The sequence below is a fragment of the Molothrus aeneus genome, chromosome 14, assembly GCF_037042795.1.
Source record: "Molothrus aeneus isolate 106 chromosome 14, BPBGC_Maene_1.0, whole genome shotgun sequence".
NCBI classification, from domain to species: Eukaryota; Metazoa; Chordata; class Aves; order Passeriformes; family Icteridae; genus Molothrus; species Molothrus aeneus.
Window position 1 is genome coordinate 1,686,473 of NC_089659.1, and position 19,214 is coordinate 1,705,686.

The window sequence follows — 19,214 nt, forward strand, 5'->3', positions numbered from 1 at the left end:
GGGTATTTGGAAATACTGTTTCACTTGCTGCTATTGCCTCATGTTTCATGGAAAATTGCTCTGGAAATGAATGTCCTAAGAACTGAAATAGCCAGGCCAGGTGATGTTCAAAGTTAGCACTCAAGTGGGACTTCATTTGGAGTTCATGCTGGGCAGTGCTTTAATTTGTGTGCTGTGGCCCAGTGAAACTTCATTTACCAACCTCTTTAACCCGAGAAAAGTTCATTTGCATCTATTTGCTGTGAATTTATAGGAGTGTTACTTTTCAAGCCCCAAAGCTGTGGTTCTAAACCGAGTCTGAATGCCTTAAATTACTGTTGGAAGTTGTGTCCTGATTGAAGATGTCAGGGACTGAGTCAGCTCTCTACAGCCAGGGCAGAATTTCCACACGTGGGAAACCAACTGTTGCATTGAACTCTGGCAAAAATTTCAGTTCCCCACTGACAGCTGCCTGCATGGAAACCTCAGGGAAATCCCTCCTTAACATTTTCTGGTGCCAGTTTCAATCCTGACCTCTGCTGGCAGCCGGGCTCAGTTAGGAGCTGATGCCTGCCTGGGTTATTGCATTGCCCCTGAACACTGAAATAAGGCAGTTTCTTATCCACAGAGAGATAAAACCTGCCTCAAATCTCTCTGTGTCCCACCTGCAGTTCATCACTCCTGGTGCACCTTGTCCCTTCTTTGGGAAGTGCCACCACAGTAAAGGAAGCACCACAGACATTTCCAGTCTGCTAATACCTGGGCAGTGGTGTGATTAACAAGGAAAAAATTGTTATTAACTTATCACAGCCACACAGAAAAGAAAGGGTTGGTGGTTTTTTTAAATCTGATTTCTTGTCACTTCAAAACGAAATTATGAAGAAGGTATAAAAGTGTATAGAAAACCTGTTGAAAACTTCTCTACTACTGCTCTAACTTTAAAGAAGTCTACTCTCCTCAACAAAACATCCCCCCTGGAGTGTAGGCATCTTACCAAGGTGTAGGCAAGCCCTTTATTCCAAGCTAAAAAGTCCAGTGTAAAGAGTGAAGCTGGGTAGGACCAGGAGGGAAATCACTGGTGAATCAATAGAGATTTACTGCTTGTTTTTGCATGGGAGGAGCTGGCTCATCTCAGGATGGATTTCAAGAGTGACTGATCCTCTCTGTGTACATGAGTAGGTTGGGGAATAGTTCTTGGAACTGAGTCAGCCCAACAATTGCTTTCATTATTTGCAGCTGTACAAAACAAATAAGTTGGAGAGAAATTTCGAGAGGTGCCAAATCCGATCCCATTGATGTGAGTGAGCACAGTGTTTAGTGCTGCACACATGAAGCCCGTGAATTACAGCTGATGACTCCTCAGCCTCACCTGTCACCTTTGCTAAGTGAGCAGATCTGATGATACTCCTCAAAATAACAAAGTTATTAAACTAGAAGTGTTTTAAAGTGTTCCTTCCTTAGCATGCACAGTAACTACTCACCACATACAAATTGCCTGCAGAGAGGGGTTCTGATTAGATTAAAGGCAGCTCAGTGCAGGGTTTGGACAAGCTGGAACCACAGCTTGGCCCAGGTCTGGTGTCTGTAGCTGTGAGGAACAGCTGGGCTGACAAGCCATAAAAACCATAAAAACCATAAAAACCATAAAAACCATAAAAACCTCCAGCTCTCTCCATCCATACTCACATAAACCACCAGGACCTCACCTGGGGGGACAAATCTGAGTTGGCACAGGGACACAGAGAAGCCTGGAAGGAGCCCAGAGGAGGCAGAGATAGATCACAGAATATCCTGGGATGGAAGGGGCCCACAAGGATCATCCAGTTTGAGCCACAGACCCCCCAACAATCCCACCCGGACTGACCAAACTCTCCTGGAGCTCTGGCAGCCTCGGGGCTGTGCCCATTCCCTGGGCAGTGCCCAGCACCTTCTGGGGAAGAACTTTCCTGATCTCCAACCTAAACCTGCCCTGGCACAGCTCCAGCCCTTCCCTGGGTGCTGTCCCTGTCACAGGGAGCAGAAGTTGGTGCTGTCCCTCCACTCCCCCTTCTGAGCAAGCCCTCCACCTTCCTGTTTTCCTACCCAGTGCTCTGGAGAAAGGGAAGAAATCCTGGCTGCGTTCACTTCCAGAGAAATGCTGGAAGAGCTCTGGAGTGCAGGAAGTGCTCCCTGAGTCCCCTGGGAGGAGGTGCAGGGCTGGGGTGGGCAGGGGGAGCACGGGGTGACCCCAAGGCAGCGCAGAGCCAGTCCCCAGCTCTGGCCAGGGCTGCTCCCCAGGAGGGGCCATCCCACAGCCCCCTGGGTGCCCTCGCTCCTCCTGACTCCCAGCTTTGCCTGAGGAATGTGCCCTGTCCTGGAGATGGCCAGAGGAGGAAGGAAAGCTATGTCTGGAGCGCTGATGAAGTAATCCTGTCTGGGAATCATTGGAAACACTGATCTGCAGCCCTCCAGCTTTTCTCAGGAGACCATGCTGGGGGGAGAGGCAAAGACAGCTTCATACCTCACATTTTTGGATTTTTTTTTGTTTCCCCCTAGAGTCTTTAGGGCTCCTTTTTTGTGCATCTTGTTCCCACTGGGTCTGCATATTTCCTAATCATGGAGATGTGCCAGGTCTTCTCTTTCCCAGAGGAATTGCCATAATTTGGATCAAGAAATAACAACATTCCCAGCCTTTTTTCCATCAACATGAGATTACCACATTTCCTAAATACTTCAAATTGTGCTTGAGTGCCTGGCAGATGATTGCAGATGTTGCCACCTCCTTTCCCAGATTTCATGTTTATTTTCCATGTAGATCTGAGTTCCTGGCTTATCAGCCAGTCCTAAAGTGAGGACATGTCCCCTCAGTCCCCAGCTCACCAGCAGCAGGGGCTGGTGACATCCCTGGCACTCCTTGGGACTCTCTGTGGTGTCAGAGGGAAAACAATGGCCCTGATTAATGAGCTGCCACTGCCCAAGACCAAACAATTTTGACCTGGAGCTGCTTTCTGTGACCTCTTCCCATAAATCTGCAGCTGATCCAGCGATCCAGATCACAGACAGCCAGGAAAGGCCATGGCATGGTAACTCCAGGGGCTGCCTTGCAGCAGGTGCAGGTGAGCCCCAGAGGTGATGTTTGGGTTGCAGAAAAGCCAAGGAAAGGTCACAGGGTTTGTGTGTCAGCACCCAGAGCAATCAGGTGGCCTTGCTGATTGCAGGAGGAAACCAGGGTGACCCTGTGCCACCTCAGCAGGAAATGCTGATGCATCTGTGGCTGAGGAAAAGCCTTGTAGGAACAAATCCCAAAAGCTGGGCCAAAGCCTTATCTTATCTCCAAACACTTTCTCCACTTAGCAGTTGGTTTTACTGTGCTGTTGTTGACGTCTCCCCGCTCCAGATGAATGCTTTAATTTTTCGTTGTTGTCACTTTGGATCATTTACACCCCAACTGCTGCCTCTGGCTGAGCCACACACAACTTCCATTTGCAGCAGGCACAGAGGAATGGCTGGGAACTGCTCCCCTCTCTTGTGACTCAGCTGAGCAAATCCTGCTTCCCTGGCTGGGAAAATCAATGGAAACAGGAATCCTGTTGCTTTGCAAGAGGTACTTTTGGGTTAACACTTGCATTTGAATATCCTGAAGGAACCTTTGCCATGTCTCCTGATGAGTTTGTGATTGTTAATTTAATTTTGGATGAACTTCTTCAGCTTCTGTAGGAAGGGAAGCTTTGGCTCTGGCCTGGAAGTTCTCAGCTCTGTGCCCACCCACAGCAGAGCCACCCTGGGGGATTCCTGGTTATTTTGACATGGAAAACCACAGGAAGAGAGGCTTCTAGTAACCATTCCCCTCAAACAAACAAAGGAAATAGAAAATCTTTAAAAGCTGATGAACCGTTTTCCTTATAAGTAGTTCAGCTGGAATAGCAGGCAAGGGAGAGAGTCCTGGCCAGAGGTGGTGAGAGGCTGAACCCCCTTCTCACCTCCTCCTCCTCTAGGAAAAGTGGTTTAGCACAGTGGAGATGCACAGGAAAAGATGAAGGGTTTAAAACTTCACTGACAAATGATTATCCTCAAAAGACACATGGAGAATTGAGAGAGCAAATAACCTGACCCAAAGCAGCCCCCTGAGCACAGGAAATGGGAGAGAGGCACTCAAACCACATTAGGTCTAGAGGGGAAGTCTTCCCCAAGCAGTTCTGACCCACACATTCCCCACCTGCAGCTCATCATGGGGGCCTTTGCCCTCTGCATTGACTCAGTTCCCATCAGTGCCTCGATACAGAACTCAGCAGCCAGCAGAAAAGACAAAAATTGGGATTTTTTTCGCTGACTTACAGCCAAGACCTTCCCCACAAGAGCCTCCCTTCCCCTCTGCTGGGAAAGTCAATGGCAGCAATAACATTTCATTTAGAAGATCTTGCATTGTGCATAGAGAGCACAAAACATTTCATTAAAGTCGAGGAGAATCAAAAATCCTCTGTCCAAATTCACAACAAAAAGAGGGGTGGAGATGAGTCTCTTTAGTTATTTGCTACTGTCTTTTTAAACCTTTAAAAATAATAGAAAACCACTTGAGTGTAACAAGTGAAAGCTGATTCCAGGAGCTGAAGACTTAATAAAAACACCAAATATTGCAAGGCTTGTGATCCAATAATGCTGGCAGTGCTGTGGTGCCTTCTCTTTTCATGGGGGTAACCTTGAAATAAATCCTAAGATGATTACAGGCCATTGGTTTAAGGACACATGGCTTTTCAGTGAATCCCTGAGCTCTCCAATTCCAGCAAAAATAGATTTCCTTGGGGATAGAAGCATGAAAATGCCCTTTGAAAGGGGCACCTGCTCATTTCCAGGTGTGCTCACGCTGTGCTGGTGATGAGGGGCCCTGGCAGCTCAGAGGGGAGAGCATTGTCCTATCCTGGCAGTCATTCCTGCAGCAGGGACTGAGCTCTTTGGAGGCTCTGCCTTGCCCAGGTTTTCCTCTGCCTCTGCACCCCCCAGTCACTGGTGCTCACCTCTCACTGTCTCCAGGGCAGGGTGTGGTGTGTGGACAGCCCCCACTGTTCCAGAGGCTTCCTGCAGCTTCTGCTCCAGGCTCAGGACTTGTGGTTGCTGCCTTTTCTTTCCAGGCAAGCACAGCTCACAGGAGCATCCTCAGCAATGACAAAACAGATTTTAAATGCTGAGTCAATGCAGAGGGCAAAGGCCCCCATGATGGGCTGCAGGTGGGGAATGTGTGGGTCAGAACTGCTTGGGGAAGACTTCCCCTCTAGACCTAATGTGGTTTGAGTGCCTCTCTCCCATTTCCTGTGCTCAGGGGGCTGCTTTGGGTCAGGTTATTTGCTCTCTCAATTCTCCATGTGTCTTTTGAGGATAATCATTTGTCAGTGAAGTTTTAAACCCTTCATCTTTTCCTGTACTATCACCCTCCTTCCCTGACTCAAATCAGCTCCAAACTCTGACTTCCAGTCCCTTCCAAGGGGCCCTGAGGTGCCCTGGGCCCAGCTCTCTGCACAGGAGTGACTTTACACACGGGAATAGTCCACGGACCTCACCCATGTGCACAAAGCTGTTTGTGTGCCCAGACCCTCATGCCATCCCTGCTCTAACCTGCCTCGTTTTGCTGCCAGCACAGCCCTCTCTGTTCTGCCCAGCAGTGATTTCCCCTGAAGCAGAGGCTCTTGGGTTCTGCTCCCCCAGCTCTCCCTGTGGCCAGAAGGGATCCCCAGATCCTTAATCAGGGATCACATTGCCTGAGCTGTCACTGAGCCACACCCAGGCACAGCCAGGCTCACAACCATCTGTGAGGGCTCTGCCAGGGAGAGCTGCAGTGCCCAGAGGTGCCTGGAGGAAGGCTGTTACAATTAAAAACAGAGATTAAAAATACTTTTTATCCACACTCACTGCTGGGCCCAGTATGGAGCATCAGGCTGTGCGTGGGAGGGATCTCCCTGTGCCAAGTGAGATGGAGTTGGAAACCATCTGACAGAGAGGTGAGGGAGGTCACCCATTACCCTCTGCCTGGGGAGCCTCCCATGTTTAATGTTGGCCGTGCTGCAAAATCAGATTATCCCAGGAAAAGAAGTTTTCAATATATTTTTCTCCCCTGGATAATGTATCAGTCAACCTTTCACATTTGGCTCCCGAGGATTTGTGGTTGTGCTGTGTTTGCGGTTTTCACCGCCGAGAGCAGAATGTTAAAGCCTGAACTGGAGGCAGGAATGAACTCCCAGAGTCAGAAATGGTGCAGTGAGGCTCTGGGCAGAGGCTCTGTCCTCACCTGTGTTGGCGTCTCTGCTGCTCACAGTGACCCTGAGAAGAGTTAGAAAGTCTCTTTTCCCAGCCTGGTGCTTGAAGAAGGAGTCAGGGCTCTTCATTTCTCGGTCTCAACGTTGTTTATTGTGTCTTATCTATAAAATTCTTTCTCCTGCCCTGCTGAGGTCCGCTCAGCATGACAGTCAGAGGCACTCTGCCTGCCCCCAGGGAAGGGTTATGTCTTTATACTAAAAACTACCTATACAATGTTTACAATTACTTCCCAATATCTATCACCTGTGTTAGACAGTGAGCTTCTACTCTAAACCAGTCTGTGAGTGCCACCATCACAGCAGGAGATGGAGGCCAAGAAGAAGGAGAAAGGCTGGACAGGCCCAGTTCCCTCCATCTTGCCCCCTGAACCCCCATTCTAAAAACCCCAAAATCTACTTTTTCACCTTGTGATAAATTTACCATCATTCTACTTAATTTGTCATGGCTTGCTGATCTTCATCTAAGGTTGGTAACTTGCTCTATGGGTCATAATCAAAACCACAGGCATTTTGGGCTCTGAGACCCCTGGCAGGGTCTTGGCTGCTCAGGACAGCCAGAGGGATGTCCTGGGTCCTGACAACCTGAGCTCTTTCCAGGGGCATCTCCAGGCTGGATGTGCTGCTCTTGTCTTGCTGGAGCCAATGTGTGCTGGCAACAGCCAAGGCAGGGCAGGGAGTGAGGAGCCTGAGCAGAGGTGTCCCTCCCCTGAGCAGCCTGTCCTTCCCCCTGGCTCACACAGGGGATGTGCTGCTGAGACCCCTTTGTTCTGCTGAGACCCCTTTGTGCTGCTGAGACCCCTTTGTGCTGCTGAGACCTCTTTGTGCTGCTGAGACCCCTTTGTGATGCTGAGACCCCTTTGTGATGCTGAGACCCCTTTGTGGCTCTGCAGGAGGCAGAGCCTCTGCCAGACCTGCAGGATTGTCACTCCAACACCTCATCCCAAACCATGCCAGGGCATCTAGGGAAGGATGTGCACCAGGAGCACACCCAGAGCAGGGTCAGCTCCACAGGGGATGGCAGGGACAGCTGTGGCACCCAGGACTCTTCTTGTGGCTCTCACAAGGAGCTTTGCCATGGTCATGACACAGTAATGACACATGGCTTGCTTTTAATTTTATGTCCCTTGTGGCCCTAGAGCAGGACCAAAATTATTTAACAGGGAGGAGAGGACAATGCTCTCTTAGGCCTGGGCATTGGAATTTGAGCAGTGCAATCAGAGCACTTCAGCTGCAGCAGGACCCAGCCCAGCAGGTCTCCCACACCACCCTGGGCCCTGGCTTTAGGGACAAAGGCTGGGTAGCAGGGCTGTGGAAAAGAGGGGCTGCACTGCCAGGAATGTGCTTGATTCTCCCTTGCAGCATCCTAACACCTTCATAAAGGCGTGAATCTCCTCAAACACAGACAGCAAATATGAAAGTGGAGCAGATCCTTCCTCCTCATCCAACACACCCAAAGCTGGCTGTCCCCAGCTTTGCCTCCTAAAAGTCAAGTCTAGCTCTAAAGGGGCCAGGGGAGGTTAGGAATATTGTGAGGTCTCACTCTGCCAGTTTGGCATTAGGTGTTCTGCCCTAGCACAGCCTGACCTTGTCCCCATGACTCTCTCTGTTTTGCCCTCAAAATGTTCTTTTCCCAGCCCACTCAGCAGTGGTGTGGCAGAAGGGGCACAGGCTGTGTTTGTATAAACCCTCTGTCACCTGCCAGCAGAGACCAGATGTGTGTGGCACAGGAATTCTCCTCCTGTCCTCTGTGGAGTAGAAAAGCACTGAAATTCCACTTTGCTTATTCTGTTCTTCAGCTCCCAAAGCCAAAATAAACTTTGGGCAAGAAGTAACTCAGAAGCAAAACCAGAATAATTGAAAAATACTTTTCTTTCTCTTAGCAAGAATGGTGTCAAATGTTGTGAAAGCCCAAAGACTCTGCAGTCAGAGCAGAGCTCAGGCTCTGACTCCAGACCCTCTGACAGTGCCACACTTGCTCATGAGAGCTACAATCCAGAGGCACCAGCTGAGCCCCCCCTAAGCCCTAAGAACAACTGAAGGCACAAGAGGAGAGATAATAATTTTGTTTCAAACCCCAGGATTTTCTAAGCCCTGGCTGAAGTCACAGCATCAACAGCCCAGAGCAGATCCTGGGAGGAGCAGCATCCTGGGAGAGCTACAGGGACCCCAACCCCCTCAGCTGGCAAATTCATGGCATTTGACAGACAAATTGGAAGCTGTTGGCCATATCCTGGAGCATTTTTGCAAAGCTCAGCACAGTCAGTCTGAGGGGGCTGTGAAATGCCTCAGCACCATGAAAGAACCTGTGCCAAGCTCAGCCCATTGCCAGTGGGAACTGGCTCTGCCTGGAAACCAGAGGGGTCTTGGAGCCAAGAGCAAGGATGGGCTTTCCTGGCAGTGGCTCCTCCTGCAGAGTTTGGGGCTTTTTCTGTTGATTCTCAGCTCAATGTGATGCTGCTCCCTGTGTGTGCCATCCTGAGGGTGTTGAGGAATGGCAGTGCTTCCCAAAAAAATGGGAACTGCAGGGCTGGAGCCCCCAGCTGCTCTGCTTGCCCAGCATGCCATGGAATGGCAGTTTGGAGGTGCTAAATAATGTCCCACAGAGCCACTGGAGGGAGATGGGGTTGGCCAGACCCCAAGGACCTTGGAGATGGAGCAGCAGTGGCAGAGCAGGGGGACTGGGCTGGATCTGTGTCTGGTGGCCAGCACTGGGTCAAAGCCTCAGCCAGGGTCTGTAGGGAGGGTCAGGGGCTCCAAGGGCAGTCCAGCACCGTGGTGTCTGGGCAGGATCCCCTCTGAAGGACTCTGTGGTGCCATGAGGTTACTTGGCATCTGCTGAGTTCCTGATGGGAGCTGCAAGAGCTCCTGGAAGAAGCCAGAGACTCCAAAGTGGGAGCGAGTCACTGCCCACACTGATGCCAGGCAGAGAGCAATTTACTGAAATCAAGCAGCTCAGAGATGAGAGTAGAGAGGTGGGGGGAGGAAAATCACTGCTTCGTGCAGTTGAAAAGTTACAGCCTAGTGTTTCTCTTTCTGCCAGATCCGTTATCTCCCTGTCTGCTGCAAATAATGCCCGTGCTGGGAGCCCAGGGAGGATTTCTGCCTTATCGAGTTCGAGGCACAGGAGAAGAGAGAAATCTGAAGAGCAGGAGGGGAAAGAAAACACAGCTTTAATGTCAGAGCTTTGGAAGTGGAGATCCTTATCAGAGCCTGGTTTCTCCTCTCCTTGATTATGTTACTTTGAATTTGGACAAAGCAACCAGCCTGGCCAACCTCCACTTCTGGTTCTTCTCAGTTTCACTTTCTGAACATTGTCTCATTGTAGATGAACACTCAGATTGTCCTTGGGGACAGTTCCACAGGCAGGAGACATTTCCTGGGCCAGGAGATGATGAGAGAGACCTTTGTCACTGCTGTCATGAATGCCCCTGGTCATCAGAGACCCAACAAAATCACAGATTCCCTGGGGAGCATTACCCCAACCACAGTGCCCACAGAGCCTGGGGTTCAGCTCAGATGCAGGATTTGGGAATGGTCATTTGGAAATGGTCATTTGGGAAACATCAGTCTTCCAATTTGCCTTTAATATCACAGAGCTATTGTTTTCTCTTCTCCCATTAATTAAAATGTAACATATGAGCTCACCCATCAAATTATTTCCCAAGGACCTGACTCCTTCCATTTTTATATGTGTGCAAAATCCTTTTGACACAGATCTGTTCTCCTAAATCTGCAATAATTCAGTAATAAAGCTGGCTCAAAACACTACTGGCAGAAATGCAGGTGCTTGGTGTCAGAAAAGAAAGAGAGGAATAAAGGAAATAAAAAAAACGGAGGGCATCTCCTGGCCAAGGATAAATGCAGCACTGTGCGGGCCCCCAAATTAGGAACTATTTACAAAACAAAGAGTTTGTCTCGAGTGCATTGTGCTGCTTTGACACCACTGAATAGCCGTCTAAACTAATGATGGTTTCTTCCCTTTTTTGGGTCAGGTCTCGCTGAGGAAGAGCTTCTTCAAAAACCAAGGCTGAGCATTTCCAAGGACCAAATCGTCATCTCACCAGGAGACACCTTAAAAATAAAATGCTGGTAAGGATTGCTCTAAAAAAATGCTGGTTTTTGTCCTTGTGTTGATTGGTTTGGCCCAGCAGAGCTCCAGGACAGAGCAGAGCCTGATGCTCGGCCAGCTGGGAGCTGGGGCTGTGTGGAGGGAGTTGGATGGGCTGTGACAGAGCAGGGAGGAGAGTGTGGGGTCAGCTTGGCCAAGTTCTTTGTGTTGTGTTGTGTTGTTCAGGCACCCAAGCAAAGCCCTGAGTCAGCACAGGGGAGAGCTCATGGGAGCGGGATGTGCCATGCTTGAGGACATGGCTGGAAATCCTCTCTGAAATAGGGGCAGATTCAGCTCCTCTGCAGCTAAAATCACTCCTTTGCTCCCTGTCCATGAGAAAACAACAAAGATCACCAGGAACTGCCACCTAGCCCATCACAGACACTTAAATAAGCAGCAGTCACTGTGTGTACATTCAAAGACCCAGCCAGTTTAAACATAACATGTTCTTTAAATCAAATTTAACCAGGACTTGTGAAAAACCAAAGTGCTGCTGCTGTGAATCACAGCAGTGCCTCAGTCCTGGCACAATGTGTGCCACCAGCCATGCAAGGAGCAGCAGGATTTTGGTGTTGACAGGGAGAGGATGCTCTGGGAACAGGGATACAGCTGACACACGAGGAAGGAGCAAACCCAGAGCACTCTGCTGTGCCAGAACATGCAGCAGCTGCTGGGTCCCACAAAAGGCCCCAGACTGAGATGGATGGAGGTGTTACTTGTTCTGAGTGGGATTTTTACACTTCACTACTGCCAGAGGACGTTTCTCAGGTTTTTCTCTGAGAGTGTTGTAGGAAAAAAGCCCAAGGTAACACAAACTCTCACAATTTCTCTCTCTCTCACACACACACATGGATTTTACACCTTCTTGCAAGGTTCCCTTGGCTGGCGCCACTACCTGGATGGTTTCCTGCAACAGAAGTTACTAAAAACAGGAAAAAAAAGCAGTGAGAAGATGAATCTAAGCTTTAGGTTTTGCTGACACATCCCTTCTGATTTTTGTCCCAGACTATTTAATTCTTTGTTATAGTGAAAGGTGAATGCGCTCAGACTGTGTAAATTTGGGATGTCTTCTGGAGTGTGAGGCAGCTTTTTTCCAAATCCCTCCAGCTTGCCATGTGGCTTACGAGGTCACAATAACCTTCCAGTGGTATTTTTAGCTTGGCAAACAGCAAACATGATGGCAATAAAGTCTGAGCAGTCCTTTAACATCTCAGTGGTGCTCTCCATAAAACCTGTGTGGACTCAAAGTCCCTGGGGTGCCCCAGGCCAGTTAAATCAACATTTCCCAGCAGTTCTCCATCCCCCACCTGTTTAATCTGGAGGAGCACCCTACTTTTCTCGTATCACCAAATCAATAAATAATTGAAGGAGTTACAAGCACTTCAGTCCCACATTGCTTTATGGATGCAAATCCCCATGACAGGTCTGAGAAACACAAGAGGGTGTAAGCATGTGGTGTAACACGGGACCAGGGCCTGGAGCACTTCAGCTCTTTGACTCACATGATTCAAAACCTGGGAAGAGAAGGAAACTGTGGTTTCTGAATGCAAGATTCCCTGGATCAGCCCCTCTGGGGATGTCTGCCCTCCTGTCTCCTCCGCCACACCCACAGGTTAGCTCCTGGCCCAGGGGAGCTCTGGAATTCTTTGTGCTGCCAGGGGCATTTGGGCTGTGTGGGGCACAGCACGGGGCACAGCCCCAGCAGGTCTGTGGCAATGTCCATCCTCCCTTCAGCTCCGGGCTTTTGAGGTTCTTGGCCAAGATTTCCTGGTTTGTGGTAGTGGGGCCAAAGCTGCTGCTGCCACTCCCTTCTGGCAGATGTGTGGAAATCCCAAAGCAAGAGCCAAAGGCTTCACCTTCCACCAGGATAATGGATGTAGGGGGAGAAAAATTTAAGGAAGCACAGGTGTGAAATCCCAGTGCTGCCCTGCAGAGCCACCAGAGCTTGGATGGACACCAGAGGAGTGTGGGTGACGAGGGCAGGGACACAGTGACGTGCTGGGAGCTGTGTCTGTGTGAACTGGCTCTGTTCCCTATTCTGGGCCAGCAATCCCAGTCCTGGAGTCACCAGTGACGTTGGTAGGGTGGGCCAGAGCTCTGGGTGCTCGGAAGGACAATGGGAAGCTGCTCTGACGTGGGGTGGGGCTGTCCAAGCCACCAGAACATCCAAGAACAAGGGCGAGGCTGCTCAGCAGAGAGGATATTCCCCCTTTTGCCAGTGCTCCCGTCAGCCTGGTGCTGGGAATAGCCTCAAGAGCTCCACGTCCGCCTCCTCTCCAGGAAGGCGACAGAGGGACGGGCAGGAACGAGGGCCAAGAGGATGTTTGTGGAAATGTCACTGCATGTCCTGGCAAACGTGCTCTGACTGCACCTATTGCATCCCTGCAGGCCACTGGAACTCTGAGTCCTTGGCTAACTGGGAATTTCACACAGATACTTTGGGCATTGCCATCTCAGTCCTGGGTCAGCGTGTCTGGGCTGGATTTCTCCCTGGCAGCACCGAGCTGAGGAAGTCCAGGGGCTCTCACTCCTTCCTCAGCCCAGCAAACGCCAGTGGGAATTCTCTGAGTGAGAAGGGAGAGCCAACCCCCCTGTTCTCAGGAAGAGTGCAAACACACAACTTCCAACTCCCTCTCTCCAGCACCAACTTCTTCCCCAGGAAAATCCACAGGAGATTAACCCCCAACCCACCAGTTTCCGCACTAAAAACCAGTTTGTTACAAAAAACACCATCATCTTCATCTCCGAGGCCTGTGTGGTAGCTCTGGTCCATCCCCAGAGCCCTCAGAGGGAGCCCCAGGAGCTCCTGCTGCCATGGCCTGTGGCTTCCAGCACATCCAGCTGTGACTTAGATCAGCTGGGAGCTCTGGGTCCTGCAGCAGATGACACCCAGGCCCTGCTTTTTGTCCTGAACTCCATGGAATTGTATTTTTCATGAGCTGTGCTTGGAGATCCAGCAGCAAAGGGGTCAGGTGGGGCGAATGTCTCATCCTCTGCCCTCCTGGCTTGATGTTCTGCCTGCTGCCACAAGGGGAATTGGAAAAAATGTGTCCTGAGCAGATATTCTCAGATTTGTAACCTGATTAGTTTCAGGCCCTTCACAAAAATCAAGACTGAGTCACTGCTGATTAAGCAAGAAAGGTGATGAAAAATCACATAAATATCCTCCTCTCTCCATGCAGCCTCGGTGCAAGAAAATACACATTAATTTAGCAGTTAAAATATGCAAAATCCTCCTCCTTGAACAAACATATAATTTTATCTGATGCTTTGTAATGTTTGAAGTGGCTAAAATACAGTGTTATAAAAACAAACTTGTATTCAGGCAGTGTGTTAGAAGAGAAATGAAACTTTTCTCCAGGAGCTTGCTGCAGTTCCCAGGGAGTATTTCAGTAATGTCTGGGGAACAGTGCGAGGTGATCCAGCTTAATTTCTGATGGGTGGAAGTGCAAACAGGAAGTATCATTCAGGTTTGATGTGTGGAGGGGTGACTAATGGGTTAGCTGGTGTAAAGTTTTCTGGGTCTCCTAGGAGGTTGGGGAAGAATAAGGCCAGGGAGATGAGTAGGGAAAGTATTAGTACAAATCCTAGAACGTCTTTAATAGTGTAGTATGGGTGGAAGGAGATTTTGCCGCAGTCTCGGCCACCTTTACAATATTTTTGGGAATGACAAGGGTAGGAGCACTGGGAACAACTGGCCAGACAGAATCCCCAGTTCTGCCTGAATGCAGTGTAATTTGGATGTGTTGTGCTGGCAGGGGAGCCCCGTCTGTGAGCTGGCAGCTGAGGGAGGACAACCCGCGGGTGCACGTGAGCAGCTGCCGCGATGTCGCCGGGCTGGGCTGCAGCCAGCTCGTCCTCAGGAGAGCCACGACCAATGACACTGGCTACCTCAGCTGTGCCCTCAGCAGCACCCCCGAGCACCAGGGCCCCATGGCCAGGGTCTATGTCTTTGTCCAAGGTAAGAATTCCGCTTTAGAAATGGTGTCGGGCTCTGGGGGCTGCGTGAGGCAGAACCAGCAGTGCAGGGGCTTCCACCTCTCTGCTGGCTCAGGAGGAAGCAGAAGCTCTGACACCCTGAACAGACCAAATGAATCTGGGTTTTCATGGCAGCTGAACTCTCAGGGAATGGATGTGAGAACCAGAGATTACCCATCCTGTTCAGTTCCAGGACTGGAAAGCTGGATTGTCCCATCAGTTTAGTGGCCCAAGTAACAGATACTTCCTTAAACATCCTTTCATTTTAAGACTAAATTCTTCAATCCTGAAGGACTTTGCTGTCACAGTGCTTTTCCAAAGATTCATCCTGAATGCTCAAGCCCTCTCTCTTTCCCTTCCTCCCCAGGCATGGACCTTCCCAGCAGAATGCTTTGTAATTCCTCCCCTCCTACACATTTGTCCTTACATCTGTGAGACATTCCTAGCAGAGCTGGGTGACTGCATTGGATATATTTTACTATAAAAAGTGTCCCACTGCTCATTTTTGTTCCCTTTGAGCTGCCTCTCCCCCACATTTCAGAGTCATTGAGTTCAGATCCCGGAATTAATGGAAGCAGGAACTTCAGAGTAGCATGGTCCTCTGTGATTAAGTGAATGCAACCTATTGAACCACCATTTCAATAATGGGAATTTTTGTTAGAATATTCCTCCCAAATGCTGAGTTTTTTTCAAATCTACTTGACAAATGCATTACTAAACATTGAATCATCTTGGATCTTCCAAGCTGAGATTGTGACTCCTCAGATGAAGGAGATGACTTTTAGTGCCTTGAATAGGAGATGACACGAACTCCTCTGGTGCTGGATGGGCTCAGCCTTTGCTTCCCCACAAATAATCATGCGAATGAATTAATATCATTTTCCTGGTAAAACCTAATTTGTGGTTCTTTGAATCCTCTTACACAAATGCTGCAGAGGCAGTGAGTTTGTCTAATGGTATTTGAAGAGAGCTGCAAACCTATAGCTCCAGAAAACAAAAATCTTTGCTGTCAGCTCTGACTCAGGGTCTCGGGGTGTTGCCAATGATGGTGAAGCAACACAAGAAGTGATTTCCATCTCCCAGGGGACTCTGATATGCCCACACAGCTAAATTCAGCTTTTGCACCTCCAGGTGAACACACCTGCTCGATTCATGTGGGTGACACTTTCCTGCCTGTTGAAAAGAGTCCCATTTTACCCTTATCCTGCTTTCCCAGCAAGTTTTCCTCTAATTGGAAAGTGGTTTTTTGGTGTTATTTCTTAGTTCCTGAAGTAATTTTTTTTCTCCCTTTCTATTTCCTTTCTCTGTTTTTTTCTTGGTGCTCTGGTTGCTTTATCCACCCTGGTTCTTGTGCTGAGCCGTTTCCTTTTCCCATTACACCCAGCTCAGATGCCCCAGGTCCAACATTGTTAACCCAGCCTGTGCCTCGCTCCAGGAAACTCAATTCTCTGTCCAGATTCAGTGCCCTGGCTGCCTACCCAGCCCCTCATTACTCTGTGGCAGGAGCACGTGCAGGAAACATTGTGGACCTTTTGGGACTGCCTGAGCACTTTCCTGAAGAAAATATCCCAAGTTATGAAATGCCTCGCCAGGGATGCTCTTGGAACAGAGCTGATCTAAAAAAAAGGCAGGATGTCCTCCAGCTTGCCAAGGTTCTCCTGACAAACAGCACAAAATCACCCTCTCAGGTGCATTTAATTGTGTCCCACGTCCTCCCTGCTCTAAAAGCTCTTACTCAGACTCCTATGCTTGAAAAGCCATGGAAGGAAAAGTGGGTGGAAAATCCTCTGGCTTGTCCTGTGCACCCCAAAGCAGGGCTCTGCCCCAGGAGCTGCAGGTTCCTGCTGGGATCTGCCCTGCCAGGCTGAGGAAGCTGCTTGGCCCTGTGAAATTCAGCTATTTATACCTCAGCATGGATCTGTCCTCAGGGCATGCTCTTCCTGCCATTCAGTTCCTGTGGATATTTGTTGGAAGGACTGTCCTGGGGACCAGGAAACTGCTCTGGACTTAACCAAGGAGTTTAGAGCACACCTATGGCTTTCTTCAATATCTAAACATGCCTTTTGAAGGAAATTGCTGTGGCAGTGTCTGGGCAGCACTGAGAAACTCATCAGCTGTCTCCAAGTGAGGGAACTCACAGATCCCTGGCAGTGCCAGACAGGGGGTGAGGCCCAAAGCTCATTTCTGTGGATGTTTTGTGGAGTGAGAAGTGCTCAGCAGGGTGTTTGTGAGGCTGAGCCAGGTGCACGCAGAAAATGTGGAGAGCCAGCCCCTGAAGGCTGGAGATTCCTCTGAGGTTACAAGCCATTATTGCCAAAAAAGGAAGGGCAATGGTATTTTTCCCTTCATTCCTGGCCGGCTGCTTGACCCCGAAATGAGAACATGATTGTATCGGAAGCCCTGTTATTGGCCATTATTTCCTGTGCTGCTCCTGTTTTCCCAGCCTCCCTGGAGGGCTTTGGGAGCTCTGGCAGGACCTGGCACTCACAGCTCTCCCTGTGGGGTGGTGGAGCTGTGACCCTGCTCATCCCTGGGGTCAGGACGGGCAGCTGCCACTCCTCAGCTGCGCTTGGGCACTGAGGGAGGCACAGCTCAGGAGCTTCATCCTGAATTAATTGTTCCTGAGGCCTTTTCTGCCTCCTGCTGCAGCTGCAAGTCCCAAGGATCATCATTAAAAAGGAAGACAATCCCTTCTCCAGTTGCCCTTCTCCCTGTTGGAAATACAGAGTAGCCCAGGGCTGGAACAGAAATAGTTGGGAGTTCTCAACTGAGTTAATTCCATGTCAGCTCTGAGGGATAATCTCTGCAGGGAAAAGCAGGGTCTGGTCCCACACTGCAGTGGCAGCTCCATGGGAAATGCTGCCACAGCCACCCAGACACAGCATCTGCTTCCATCTGCCTTCTGCAGTTACCCCTCCTGAGCAAGGGACACCTCCCTGTGAGGAATATCCCCATTTATTGCAGCCTTTGGGATCCCTGTGCCAAGGTACAGGGCAGGTGTGTGAAAATACAGACAGTCCTCTTGTCAATGGTCCCCTCAGTGTGTTATCCTCTCTATTCTTATATTGAATCAAAAACACAGCACTGTTCCAGCTAGGAAAAAAAATATCTCTATCCCAGACAATACCAGGTCAGCATCCACCCCTTATTCCATATCTTTTCCATCATGCCAGGTCCCACATCCCACATTTTCCAATACCCCATTGCCTTTCCTGTCTCACATATACACACAGATATTCCCAGCACATAGAAAATGTAACATGGCTTAGAGAAGGAGGAAGAAAAGGGCAAATCAAGCAAAAATTCATTCCACCCTCCCAAAGGGCTACCCCAGGCTCCAGTCTAGACAGGAGTCAGGACTTGCAGCTCTCAGCTATTTGAAATACTGTCAGTGTCAGCAAAGTCAGAGTCCTGGGGGGGTCAGCTGGAAGAGCTCCTGGCTCGCATCCTGCCTCAGCTCCATGTTCCCCCAGCAGCCTCTGTGTCACAGTCAAGGATCTGCTGCACATTTTGTACCCCTGAGTCAGTGATCAGAGCAAGGAACGAGCCCACCCAGTCCTGCTGCCTCCACCTTGTGTGAATTTAGTGCTGAGGTCACTGGAGTTGGGCACATCTTGCCAAAGAGTGTCTGGAAAAGTTCCTCCAGGTTTCCAGGCAGGGATTCCTGCCCACCCCCAATGGCATTTGTTGTGCCACAGCTGCAGGGCTGTGAGAGAGAGGCACCTCCTCAATGCATGGGGCCAGCAACATCCTTCATTTTTTATGCAAAGCAGGGCTGTTGTTCTATTTCTTGAAATAATTATGGCCATGATAGAGCTGCTTCTCAAGTAACTGCTTCAGAAACACCAGTCCCACTTCCTCTGAGTGCAACAGGCACAAAATGTGTGTGAGCCCAGTGCTGGCTGCCACCAGGGGCTGAGCAGAATAGGATGGATTCCCCAATTCCTGCTCATTCCAGGGGGGCTCACTTTGAACACACAACATTTTAACAGTGGACAATTAATCAGTGAACATTTGAACAGCGTGTCCCCACCCAGAGCCATCAGCTGCTGGTGTTTCACCACCTCAGTAGTGCTGTGAGAGAGGAACACAGGACTGAGGGAGTGATTTGTCTCCACCTCTTTGGTTCTCAGCACTGGTGTTCATGAGAGCACAGGAAATCCAGATGTCCCCAAAGAATATTTGAGTTCTGGTTCCTTTTAAAACTCATGTGGGAACCATGAAGGCACTAGCCACAGTGCAGCCCTGCCAGGAGTCCAGAGCACAAGGACTGGAAATCAAATTTGAAGCAAGACAGACATTTTTATGGGAGCATGAGTCCTGCTGAGACCCTTCTAGAGGGAAAAGGGGGATGCATCCAAGCATGTGTCCTGCTGGAGCATCTCCATGCTGGTCAGCTCCAGGGAAGGGCAGGAGTGAAGGGTATGGTCCAAGAGAGTGAGGAGAGGTGGTCCAAGTGCTGCACCAGGGTGGAGCTCACATCAGCCACAGCCCAGGGATGAGCAGCCCCATTGGCCTCATCTCTTTCCCACCATGAGATATCTAAAGAGGCTGGAAGTGCATGAAGTGCCCCTCAGATGAGATCATATTTTGCTTCTGATGTTCTTTGAAGCTGATTCCTGCCTCCTTAATCCTCTTGACAGTTCACAGAGATAATCAGAAAGTGAGAAGCAGAACTGCAGGGCCGGGGTGACAGCTTTGGGCTTTGGCTCACTTTTCCCAAGATTTTACCAGTGGGAACAGGGCTGGAGCTGCATTTCTTCTTTCTTTGAGGCTGCAGACTTGCTGCCAGACCTGGGCCAGCTGAAATAGGCAGCTGCTGAGCTGTGTGCCCTGCAGATAAAGTGGCTGTCCCTGCCCACAGC

The 19,214-nt window shown here is 49.8% G+C and overlaps 1 protein-coding gene across 1 annotated transcript in view; it reads left to right on the plus strand.

Moving 5' to 3' along the window:
• Positions 1-19,214, plus strand: part of LOC136562532 (vascular endothelial growth factor receptor kdr-like) — a 129,597-nt gene that overhangs the window by 24,948 nt on the left and 85,435 nt on the right. Inside the window, exons 2-3 of the mRNA XM_066559421.1 lie at positions 10,256-10,352; positions 14,130-14,332. Coding sequence (XP_066415518.1) covers positions 10,256-10,352; positions 14,130-14,332 — 300 coding nt within the window. The remainder of the gene's footprint in view (positions 1-10,255; positions 10,353-14,129; positions 14,333-19,214) is intronic.